Source organism: Nerophis lumbriciformis, linkage group LG15 (genome assembly GCF_033978685.3).
Source record: "Nerophis lumbriciformis linkage group LG15, RoL_Nlum_v2.1, whole genome shotgun sequence".
Taxonomy (NCBI): domain Eukaryota; kingdom Metazoa; phylum Chordata; class Actinopteri; order Syngnathiformes; family Syngnathidae; genus Nerophis; species Nerophis lumbriciformis.
In genome coordinates this window covers 27,527,841-27,540,939 of record NC_084562.2, presented here as the reverse complement: position 1 = coordinate 27,540,939, position 13,099 = coordinate 27,527,841, and the positions used below count along the sequence as shown (strand labels likewise).

At 38.7% G+C, this 13,099-nt stretch overlaps 1 protein-coding gene across 1 annotated transcript in view; it reads right to left on the bottom strand.

The window, feature by feature from the left end:
* Positions 1-1,517: 1,517 nt before the first annotated feature.
* Positions 1,518-13,099, bottom strand: part of tnfaip8l3 (tumor necrosis factor, alpha-induced protein 8-like 3) — a 40,841-nt gene continuing 29,259 nt past the window's right edge. Inside the window, exon 2 of the mRNA XM_061975330.2 lies at positions 1,518-2,365. Coding sequence (XP_061831314.1) covers positions 1,803-2,365 — 563 coding nt within the window. The 3' untranslated portion in view covers positions 1,518-1,802. The remainder of the gene's footprint in view (positions 2,366-13,099) is intronic.

Genomic DNA, 13,099 nt, shown 5'->3' with positions numbered 1-13,099 from the left:
AATGTATTATTATTATTATTATTATATGTTTCAATGTTCATCTTATAAGTCAAATGTATTATCATTATTATTATTAAATGTGTCAATGTTCATCTTATAAGTCCAATGTATTATTATTATTATTATTATTATTGTATGTGTCAATGTTCATCTTATAAGTCAAATGTATTATTATTATTATTATTATTATTATTATTATTGTATGTGTCAATGTTCATCTTATAAGTCCAATGTATTATTATTATTATTATTATTATTGTATGTGTCAATGTTCATCTTATAAGTCAAATGTATTATTATAATGCGTCAATGTTCATCTTATATGTAACATGCATTATTATTATTATTAAATGTGTCAATGTTCATCTTATAAGTCAAATGTATTATTATTATTATTATTATATGTGTCAATGTTCATCTTATAAGTCAAATGTATTATTATTATTATTATTATTATTATTATTATTATTATTATATGTTTCAATGTTCATCTTATAAGTCAAATGTATTATCATTATTATTATTAAATGTGTCAATGTTCATCTTAAAAGTCAAATGTATTATTATTATATGTGTCAATGTTCATCTTATAAGTCAAATGTATTATTGTTATTATTATTAAATGTGTCAATGTTCATCTTATAAGTCAAATGTATTATTATTATTATTATTATTATTATTATTATTATATGTTTCAATGTTCATCTTATAAGTCAAATGTATTATCATTATTATTATTATTAAATGTGTCAATGTTAATCTTATAAGTCAAATGTGTTATTATTATTATTAAATGTGTCAATGTTCATCTTATAAGTCAAATGTGTTATTATTATTATTATTAAATGTGTCAATGTTCATCTTATACCTCAAATGTATTATTATTATTATTATTATTTTTATTATATGTGTCAATGTTCATCTTATAAGTCAAATGTATTATTGTTATTATTATTAAATGTGTCAATGTTCATCTTATAAGTCCAATGTATTATTATTATTATTATTATTATTATTATTGTATGTGTCAATGTTCATCTTATAAGTCAAATGTATTATTATTATTATTATTATTATTATTATTATTGTATGTGTCAATGTTCATTTTATAAGTCAAATGTATTATTATAATGTGTCAATGTTCATCTTATATGTAACATGTATTATTATTATTATTATTATTAAATGTGTCAATGTTCATCTTATAAGTAACATGTATTATTATTATTATTAAATGTGTCAATGTTCATCTTATAAGTAACATGTATTATTATTATTATTAAATGTGTCAATGTTCATCTTATAAGTAACACGTATTATTATTATTATTATTATTAGTATTATTATTATATGTGTCAATGTTCACACATTGTGTTGGCCAAGTGGGTATTTGGGTGGTTGTCTTACATTTCTTCGATCGGTGCTGTGAAAACGATGGTTAATGTCGGACTTCAACACATCAATCAGCTGCCTTTGATCTTTTGTTGTCAGAAAGAAGAAGAACACGATGAGGGAAATCATCTTTAATAAAAGATCAGAAATACACTAAAACTACATATCCTTTACACACGCACACACACGCACACACACACACACACACACACACACACACACACACACACACACACACACACACACACACACACACACACACACACACACTCATCAAACATGACACAAACAAACTGCGAGGACAACAGTCTCTTGGCCGCAGCGGCAGGATGCTGACTGTCTCCATGGCAACAGATGCAGGAGACAGGAAAGAGGAGGTGATGCGAGAAGGAGAAGTCCGAGGTGAAAGGTTAAAGCGTGCCCTCGTCCAGCAGTTTGTTGATGCCGTCACAGATCTTCCTCAGAGAGAGTCTGTACTCGTCTCCGTCCCCGTAGAGCCGGGCCAGGAAGTCCAGGCGAGAGAAGTGGTTGAAGGCGTGGTCGATGCGGGCGTGCGAGCGAGCGCTCAGGTGCTGCTGGACCACGGCGTGGAGAAGGTCCCGACACTCCAGCAGCAGCTGGGACAGAATGTTCCGGTCAAAGGTGTAGTCCACCTGGTAGAAGGACACGGCCGTCATGGCGGCCTGGTTCATCTTCTTCTTGAAGCGCTCCACCGTCTCCAGCTCCTCGGGGCTGAACTGCTGCTTGCGGTACAGGATGCCCATCTTCAGGGCCACCTTGATCACGTCCTTGATGATCTTGTGGGCCTCCTTCTTGCTCCTGGTGAACTCCACGCTGCTCTTGTACAGCTCGTCCAGGATCTGGCTGCTGGTGTCGTCCGTCAGCATGTTGGCCACCACCATGGTCGCCATCTTGCTCACAATCTTCTTCTGGGCCTGCAGGGCCAACGAGCGAGAGTTGAAGTTCTCCTGCCCTGAGAGCACAGGGGAAAACAACAATCATACCAATAATGTCTCACAACAATCACTTCAACATACCAATAATGTCTCACAACAATCACTTCAACATACCAATAATGTCTGACAACAATCACTTCTACATACCAATAATGTCTGACAACAATCACTTCAACATACCAATAATGTCTGACAACAATCACACCCTGGACAAGGAAGGTGGGGTACATCCTGGACAAGGAAGGGGAGGTACACCCTGGACAAGTCACCACCTCATCACAGGGCCAACACAGATTCACACTCACATTCACACACTAAGGCTCATAATATCTTATATTATATAATCTTATATTATATTACATTATATTTTATTATATTATATTACATTTTACTATACTATAATATATGATCTTATACTTTATTATATTATTTTACATTATATCATACTATATTTTCTTATGATATATTAAACTACATTACATGATGTTATATTGTATTCTATTATATGATGTTGTATTATATTACATTATATAATACTATATTTTCTCATGTTATATTAAACTGCATGACATTATATTGTATTGTATTGTATTCTTTTATGTCATATGATATTCTATTACATTATCAAGAACTCGTACTATGATGACTTGAACAGTGCAATGATTTAGACGTGTGTGTTAGATTTAGATGTGTGTGTTAGATTTAGACGTGTGTGTTAGATTTAGACGTGTGTGTTCCCAAACTTGTTTACTCCTGCAACACAACATGTCGTAATAATGTTTTCACTACACACCTCTAAATCCAGATCGAGATCATCTCTCTTTCAAGCACACACACACACACACACACACACACACACACACACACACACACACACACACACACACACACACACACACACACACACGTTGCTAGTGACAACATGCGAATGTTTAGCATGACAACAGGTGAGAGTCGGCAGGTGCAAGTGCTGTTGTTTTCCTATCAGGGCACACAAAAACATTTTCTGTGTGCTGATCACATTTTACCCACTTCAACACCTTTCTTCTCCAAACATTATTAGTGGTGTGAAATATATATATATATATATATATATATATATATATATATATATATATATACACATATATATATGCATGTCATGGCGGGTGATTCGTCTGCATCCCGGGGGATGCAGACGGACCACTCCGGACAAGGCGTGCAGGTAAGAACACGATTTATTGTCGAAATCAAACAAGTACAAAAAAACGGAAAACGAGTCAGAGGAAAAAAGGTGCTGATGGCACTGAACACTAACGCTAACACTTAGCATAGACTAGAGACAGGGAATACTCACGTAACGGTAGCTTGAAGCAGACTGACTGACCGGCGAAGGCAGGATTCAATAGTCCCTTTGATTAGTGCTCGGGAAACAGGTGAGCGTCCCGAGCACCAATCAGAGACAGGCGGGAACAATAAGCAGCCATGGTAACTAAAAGCAAACAAGCGTGCACAAAAACAGGAACTAAGGGAGTCCAAAACTAACAGAATATAACAAAAATATCATCCGTGACAGTGCAAAGCAGTTGGCTATTTTGAAGAGACTAGAATATAAAACATGTTTTCAGTTATTTCACCTTTTTTTTGTTAAGTACATAACTCCACATGATAGTTTTGATGTGACAATCGACAATGTAAATAGTCATGAACATAAAGTTGAATGAGGAGAAGGTGTGTCCAAACGTTTGGCCTGACTATATTGCCAAAAGTATGCTGTCCAGCCATCCAAATGATGAGAATCAGGTGTCCTAATCACTAATCACTAATCACAGGTGTATCAAATCAAGCACTTAGGCATGGACACTGTTTCTACAAACATTTGTGAAAGAATGGGCCGCTCTCAGTGATTTCCAGCGTGGAACTGTCACAGGATGCCACCTGTGCAACAAATCCAGTTGTGAAATGTCCTCGCTCCTAAATATTCCAAAGTCAACTTTATTATAAGAAAAGTGAAGAGTTTGGGAACAACAGCAACTCAGCCACCAAGTGGTAAACTGCCGGAGAGGTCAGCATAGTGCAAAGACTTTCTGCACAGTCACTTGCTACACAGCTCCACACTTCATGTCACCTCCCAATTAGCCCACGTGCAGTACGCAGAGAGCTTCATGGAATGGCTTTCCATGGCCGAGCAGCTGCATCTAAGACATACATCATCAAGTCCAATTCAAAGCGTCAAATGCAGTGGTGTAAAGGACATCACCACTGGACTCTAGAGCAGTGGAGACGCCTTCTCTGGACTGATGAATCACACTTTTCCATCTGGCAATCTGATGGACCAGTCTGGGCTTGGAGGTTGCCAGGAGAATGCTACATTTCAGACCGCATTGTGCCGAGTGTGACATTTGGTGGAGGAGGAATTATGGTGTGGGGTTGTTTTTCAGGCCCCTTAGTTCCAGTGAAAGGAAGTTTGAATGCTCCAAGATACCAAAACATGTCGGACAATTCCATGCTCCCAACCTTGTGGGAACAGTTTGGAGCGGGGCCCCTTCCTCTTCCAACATGACTGTGCACCAGTGCACAAAGCAAGGTCCATAAAGACATGGATGACTGGCCTGCACAGAGTCCTGACCTGAACCCGATAGAACACCTTTGGGATGAATTACGTTTGTAGAACAGAGACTGAGAGCCAGGCCTTCTCCACAAACATCAGTGTGTGACCTCACCAATGTGCTTTTGGAAGAATGGTGGAAAATTCCTATAAACACACTCCGCAACCTTGTGGACAGCCTTCCCAGAAGTTATAAACACACTCCACAACCTTGTGGACAGCCTTCCCAGAAGTTATAAACACACTCCACAACCTTGTGGACAGCCTTCCCAGAAGTTATAAACACACTCCACAACCTTGTGGACAGCCTTCCCAGAAGTTATAAACACACTCCGCAACCTTGTGGACAGCCTTCCCAGAAGAGTTGAAGCTGTAATAGCTGCAACATCATATTGAAGCCTATGGGTTAGGAATGGGATGGCACTTCAAGGTCATATGTGAGTCAAGGCAGGTGGCCAAATACTTTTGGCAATATAGTGTATATATATATATAATATCCATCCCATCCATCCATCTTCTTCCGCTTATCCGAGGTCGGGTCGCGGGGGCAGCAGCTTAAGCAGGGAAGCCCAGACTTCCCTCTCCCCAGCCACTTCGTCCAGCTCTTCCCGGGGGATCCCGAGGCGTTCCCAGGCCAGCCGGGAGAGATAGTCTTCCCAGCGTGTCCTGGGTCTTCCCCGTGGCCTCCTACCGGTCGGACGTGCCCGAAACACCTTCCTAGGGAGGCGTTCGGGTGGCATCCTGACCAGATGCCCGAACCACCTCATCTGGCTCCTCTCGATGTGGAGGAGCAGCGGCTTTACTTTGAGCTCCCCCCGGATGACAGAGCTTCTCACCCTATCTCTAAGGGAGAGCCCCGCCACTCGGCGGAGGAAACTCATTTTGGCCGCTTGTACCCGTGATCTTGTCCTTTCGGTCATGACCCAAAGCTCATGACCATAGGTGAGGATGGGAACGTAGATCGACCGGTAAATCGAGAGCTTTGCCTTCCGGCTCAGCTCCTTCTTCACCACAACGGATCGATACAGCGTCCGCATTACTGAAGACGCCGCACCGATCCGCCTGTCGATCTCACGATCCACTCTTCCCCCACTCGTGAACAAGACTCCGAGGTACTTGAACTCCTCCACTTGGGGCAAGATCTCCTCCCCAACCCGGAGATGGCACTCCACCCTTTTCCAGGCGAGAACCATGGACTCGGACTTGGAGGTGCTGATTCCCATCCCAGTCGCTTCACACTCGGCTGCGAACCGATCCAGTGAGAGCTGAAGATCTTGGGCGGAGGAAGCCATCAGGACCACATCATCTGCAAATAGCAGTGACCTAATCCTGCAGCCACCAAACCAGATCCCCTCAATGCCCTGACTGCGCCTAGAAATTCTGTCCATAAAGGTTATGAACAGAATGGGTGACAAAGGGCAGCCTTGGCGGAGTCCAACCCTCACTGGAAACGTGTCCGACTTACTGCCGGCAATGCGGACCAAGCTCTGACACTGATCATACAGGGAGCGAACCACCACAATAAGACAGTCCGTTACCCCATACTCTCTGAGCACTCCCCACAGGACTTCCCGGGGTACACGGTCGAATGCCTTCTCCAAGTCCACAAAGCACATGTAGACTGGTTGGGCAAACTCCCATGCACCCTCAAGGACCCTGCCGAGAGTATAGAGCTGGTCCACAGTTCCACGACCAGGACGAAAACCACACTGTTCCTCCTGAATCCGAGGTTCGACTATCCGGCGTAGCCTCCTCTCCAGTACACCTGAATAGACCTTACCGGGAAGGCTGAGGAGTGTGATCCCACGATAGTTGGAACACACCCTCCGGTTCCCCTTCTTAAAGAGAGGAACCACCACCCCGGTCTGCCAATCCAGAGGTACCGCCCCCGATGTCCACGCGATGTTGCAGAGTCTTGTCAACCAAGACAGCCCCACAACATCCAGAGCCTTAAGGAACTCCGGTCGGATCTCATCCACCCCCGGGGCCTTTCCACCGAGGAGCTTTTTAACTACCTCGGCAACCTCAGCCCCAGAAATAGGAGAGCCCATCACAGATTCCCCAGGCACTGCTTCCTTATAGGAAGACGTGCTGGTAGGATTGAGGAGGTCTTCGAAGTATTCTCTCCACCGATCCACAACATCCGCAGTCGAGGTCAGCAGAACACCATCCTCACCATACACGGTGTTGACACTGCACTGCTTCCCCTTCCCCTTCCTATATAATAAATATAATATATATAGTACATATATTCTATTAATAAAATATATAATGCACATATAATATACATTTATAAACACACACACACACACACACACACACACACACACACACACACACACACACACACACACACACACACACACACACACACACACACACACACACACACTTCTTCTTCTGTTTGTTTGATATTGTCATTACTGCCACAGGTGGTGTAAAAGTGTATTACAAGTGAGTAGCGCTGCATCTCCCAAGGTTTTCTGCTTGTTCCCATCAGTTCCCATGAGTGTGTAACTTTGAGAAGTAGTGTTTTCTGCTTGTTCCCATCAGTTCCCATGAGTGTGTAACTTTGAGAAGTAGTGTTTTCTGCTTATTCCCATTAGTTCCCATGAGTGTGTAACTTTGAGAAGTAGTGTTTTCTGCTTGTTCCCATCAGTTCCCATGAGTGTGTAACTTTGAGAAGTAGTGTCCCTGCAGACTTGAGGCCAAAACAGGAAGTTGCATAAGATGAATACGCTGTTGGTCTGATTGGCTGTCAGAGGAAAGTGGAAGGAAGTGACTTCCGTCAAGGTCACTATGGAGGACAAGACAGTCCACTGAGGATGAGAAGTGATGACCAAGACTTCCCGTGTGAGCAGAGACCATCACTGCTCTTTAGCACAAAGGCTATTGTTGAGTTAGTTGGTCGTGGGGAAATGTAACCCTAACTCTTCTACTGTGGGAGCTTCTTTCTACCACACTGGTCTGCCAAATGCTCATCATCACCTGTTTTTGTAAACCGTACTGTAAACTGCACTGTAAACTGCACTGTAAACCGTACTGTAAACTGTACTGTAAACCGTACTGTAAACTGTACTGTAAACCGTACTGTAAACTGTACTTTAAACTTAACTGTAAACCGTACTGTAAACAGTGCTGCAAACCGTACTGTAAACTTTACTGTAAACTGTACTGTAAACAGTACTGCAAACGTACTGTAAACTTTACTGTATACCGTACTGTAAACAGTACTGCAACTGTACTTTAAACAGTACTGTAAACATTACTGCAAAACCGTACTGTAAACTTTACTGTAAACTGTACTGTAAACAGTACTGTAAACCGTACTGTAAACTTTACTGTAAACCGTACTGCAAACATACTGTGAACAATACTGTAAACAGTACTGCAAACCGTACTGTAAACGTACTGTAAACTTTACTGTAAACAGTTCTGCAAACCGTACTGTAAACTTTACTGTAGACTGCACTGTAAGCTGTAGCGTCACTTATTGACTTTCATGACATGAACAAAACAACATCAAATCTCCCAAATCTTCACCTCCATTCTTTGCTTGATTCTATCAAAGATGTGCTTTTACTTTGAAAAACAGATGGGCGGACATGTCTTATGAATTGAAAATGTCCATTTTCATTTCACGCCATCCCTTCAACAAAACAGGAAGGAGAAAGACAGTTTCTTTGCACAGGTGAGGAATAAACCAATGCAAATGTGGAGTAGAAAAGGGCGGTAAAGGGTTAACTGTGTCCAGGTCTTCTTCATACTTTCCTCCTCAACACAAACATTTTCTGCTCTGCCTCTTCTTTGCTATTTTTCTTCCTCCTTAACTCGGCAAGTCAACACTGAGAGGAAGAGAAGCTTTTCCTCTCATTAGACCTCAGCCAAGTCTCAGCGTGGCTTTAAAGAGACACCATTGTGCCGGGTCAGCATTTCCTACAACTGACTACTTCTCCTCGGACTGACTTCTCCACAAGGACCCACAACTGAGGAGACCACACTGCTGCTGGTCTAATACTAGCTCTTGTAAACCCTGTTTTTAGTCTTTTCTACATCTTATCTTAGGTTTCAGTTCAAGTAAACCCCGTTTTTAGTCTTTTCTACATCTTATCTCAGGTTTCAGTTCAAGTAAACCCTGTTTTTAGTCTTTTCTACATCTTATCTCAGGTTTCAGTTCAAGTAAACCCTGTTTTTAGTCTTTTCTACATCTTATCTTAGGTTTCAGTTCAAGTAAACCCTGTTTTTAGTCTTTTCTACATCTTATCTTAGGTTTCAGTTCAAGTAAACCCTGTTTTTAGTCTTTTCTACATCTTATCTTAGGTTTCAGTTCAAGTAAACCCTGTTTTTAGTCTTTTCTACATCTTATCTTAGGTTTCCGTTCAAGTAAACCCTGTTTTTAGTCTTTTCTACATCTTATCTTAGGTTTCAGTTCAAGTAAACCCTGTTTTTAGTCTTTCCTACATCTTATCTTAGGTTTCAGTTCAGGTAAACCCTGTTTTTAGTCTTTTCTACATCTTATCTTAGGTTTCAGTTCAAGTAAACCCTGTTTTTAGTCTTTTCTACATCTTATCTTAGGTTTCAGTTCAAGTAAACCCTATTTTTAGTCTTTTCTACATCTTATCTTAGGTTTCAGTTCAAGTAAACCCTGTTTTTAGTCTTTCCTACATCTTATCTTAGGTTTCAGTTCAAGTAAACCCTGTTTTTAGTCTTTCCTACATCTTATCTTAGGTTTCAGTTCAAGTAAACCCTGTTTTTAGTCTTTTCTACATCTTATCTTAGGTTTCAGTTCAAGTAAACCCTGTTTTTAGTCTTTTCTACATCTGATCTTAGGTTTCAGTTCAAGTAAACCCTGTTTTTAGTCTTTCCTACATCTTATCTTAGGTTTCAGTTCAAGTAAACCCTGTTTTTAGTCTTTTCTACATCGTATCTTAGGTTTCAGTTCAAGTAAACCCTGTTTTTAGTCTTTTCTACATCTTATCTTAGGTTTCAGTTCAAGTAAACCCTGTTTTTAGTATTTTCTACATCTTATCTTAGGTTTCAGTTCAAGTAAACCCTGTTTTTAGTCTTTCCTACATCTTATCTTAGGTTTCAGTTCAAGTAAACCCTGTTTTTAGTCTTTTGTACATCTTATCTTAGGTTTCAGTTCAAGTAAACCCTGTTTTTAGTCTTTCCTACATCTTATCTTAGGTTTCAGTTCAAGTAAACCCTGTTTTTAGTCTTTTCTACATCTTATCTCAGGTTTCAGTTCAAGTAAACCCTGTTTTTAGTCTTTCCTACATCTTATCTCAGGTTTCAGTTCAAGTAAACCCTGTTTTTAGTCTTTCCTACATCTTATCTTAGGTTTCAGTTCAAGTAAACCCTCTTTTTAGTCTTTTCTACATCTTATCTTAGGTTTCAGTTCAAGTAAACCCTGTTTTTAGTCTTTTCTACATCTTATCTTAGGTTTCAGTTCAAGTAAACCCTGTTTTTAGTCTTTCCTACATCTTATCTTAGGTTTCAGTTCAAGTAAACCCTGTTTTTAGTCTTTTCTACATCTTATCTTAGGTTTCAGTTCAAGTAAACCCTGTTTTTAGTCTTTCCTACATCTTATCTTAGGTTTCAGTTCAAGTAAACCCTGTTTTTAGTCTTTTCTACATCTTATCTTAGGTTTCAGTTCAAGTAAACCCTGTTTTTAGTCTTTCCTACATCTTATCTTAGGTTTCAGTTCAAGTAAACCCTGTTTTTAGTCTTTCCTACATCTTATCTTAGGTTTCAGTTCAAGTAAACCCTGTTTTTAGTCTTTTCTACATCTTATCTTAGGTTTCAGTTCAAGTAAACCCTGTTTTTAGTCTTTTCTACATCTGATCTTAGGTTTCAGTTCAAGTAAACCCTGTTTTTAGTCTTTCCTACATCTTATCTTAGGTTTCAGTTCAAGTAAACCCTGTTTTTAGTCTTTTCTACATCGTATCTTAGGTTTCAGTTCAAGTAAACCCTGTTTTTAGTCTTTTCTACATCTTATCTTAGGTTTCAGTTCAAGTAAACCCTGTTTTTAGTATTTTCTACATCTTATCTTATGTTTCAGTTCAAGTAAACCCTGTTTTTAGTCTTTTGTACATCTTATCTTAGGTTTCAGTTCAAGTAAACCCTGTTTTTAGTCTTTTCTACATCTTATCTTAGGTTTCAGTTCAAGTAAACCCTGTTTTTAGTCTTTCCTACATCTTATCTTAGGTTTCAGTTCAAGTAAACCCTGTTTTTAGTCTTTTGTACATCTTATCTTAGGTTTCAGTTCAAGTAAACCCTGTTTTTAGTCTTTTCTACATCTTATCTTAGGTTTCAGTTCAAGTAAACCCTGTTTTTAGTCTTTCCTACATCTTATCTTAGGTTTCAGTTCAAGTAAACCCTGTTTTTAGTCTTTTCTACATCTTATCTCAGGTTTCAGTTCAAGTAAACCCTGTTTTTAGTCTTTCCTACATCTTATCTCAGGTTTCAGTTCAAGTAAACCCTGTTTTTAGTCTTTCCTACATCTTATCTTAGGTTTCAGTTCAAGTAAACCCTCTTTTTAGTCTTTTCTACATCTTATCTTAGGTTTCAGTTCAAGTAAACCCTGTTTTTAGTCTTTTCTACATCTTATCTTAGGTTTCAGTTCAAGTAAACCCTGTTTTTAGTCTTTCCTACATCTTATCTTAGGTTTCAGTTCAAGTAAACCCTGTTTTTAGTATTTCCTACATCTTATCTTAGGTTTCAGTTCAAGTACCCCCTGTTTTTAGTCTTTTCTACATCTTATCTTAGGTTTCAGTTCAAGTAAACCCTGTTTTTAGTCTTTCCTACATCTTATCTTAGGTTTCAGTTCAAGTAAACCCTGTTTTTAGTCTTTTCTACATCGTATCTTAGGTTTCAGTTCAAGTAAACCCTGTTTTTAGTCTTTTCTACATCTTATCTTAGGTTTCAGTTCAAGTAAACCCTGTTTTTAGTCTTTCCCACATCTTATCTTAGGTTTCAGTTCAAGTAAACCCTGTTTTTAGTCTTTTCTACATCTTATCTTAGGTTTCAGTTCAAGTAAACCCTGTTTTTAGTCTTTTCTACATCTTATCTTAGGTTTCAGTTCAAGTAAACCCTGTTTTTAGTCTTTTCTACATCTTATCTTAGGTTTCAGTTCAAGTAAACCCTGTTTTTAGTCTTTTCTACATCTTATCTTAGGTTTCAGTTCAAGTAAACCCTGTTTTTAGTCTTTTCTACATCTTATCTTAGGTTTCAGTTCAAGTAAACCCTGTTTTTAGTCTTTTCTACATCTTATCTTAGGTTTCAGTTCAAGTAAACCCTGTTTTTAGTCTTTTCTACATCTTATCTCAGGTTTCAGTTCAAGTAAACCTTGTTTTTAGTCTTTTGTACATCTTATCTTAGGTTTCAGTTCAAGTAAACCCTGTTTTTAGTCTTTCCTACATCTTATCTTAGGTTTCAGTTCAAGTAAACCCTGTTTTTAGTCTTTCCTACATCTTATCTTAGGTTTCAGTTCAAGTAAACCCTGTTTTTAGTCTTTCCTACATCTTATCTTAGGTTTCAGTTCAAGTAAACCCTGTTTTTAGTCTTTTCTACATCTTATCTTAGGTTTCAGTTCAAGTAAACCCTGTTTTTAGTCTTTTCTACATCTTATCTCAGGTTTCAGTTCAAGTAAACCTTGTTTTTAGTCTTTTGTACATCTTATCTTAGGTTTCAGTTCAAGTAAACCCTGTTTTTAGTCTTTCCTACATCTTATCTTAGGTTTCAGTTCAAGTAAACCCTGTTTTTAGTCTTTCCTACATCTTATCTTAGGTTTCAGTTCAAGTAAACCCTGTTTTTAGTCTTTTCTACATCTTATCTTAGGTTTCAGTTCAAGTAAACCCTATTTTTAGTCTTTTGTACATCTTATCTTAGGTTTCAGTTCAAGTAAACCCTGTTTTTAGTCTTTTCTACATCTTATCTTAGGTTTCAGTTCAAGTAAACCCTGTTTTTAGCATTTTCTACATCTTATCTTAAGTTTCAGTTCAAGTAAACCCTGTTTTTAGTCTTTTCTACATCTTATCTTAGGTTTCAGTTCAAGTAAACCCTGTTTTTAGTCTTTTCTACATCTTATCTTAGGTTTCAGTTCAAGTAAACCCTGTTTTTAGTCTTTCCCACATCTTATCTTAGGTTTCAGTTCAAGTAAACC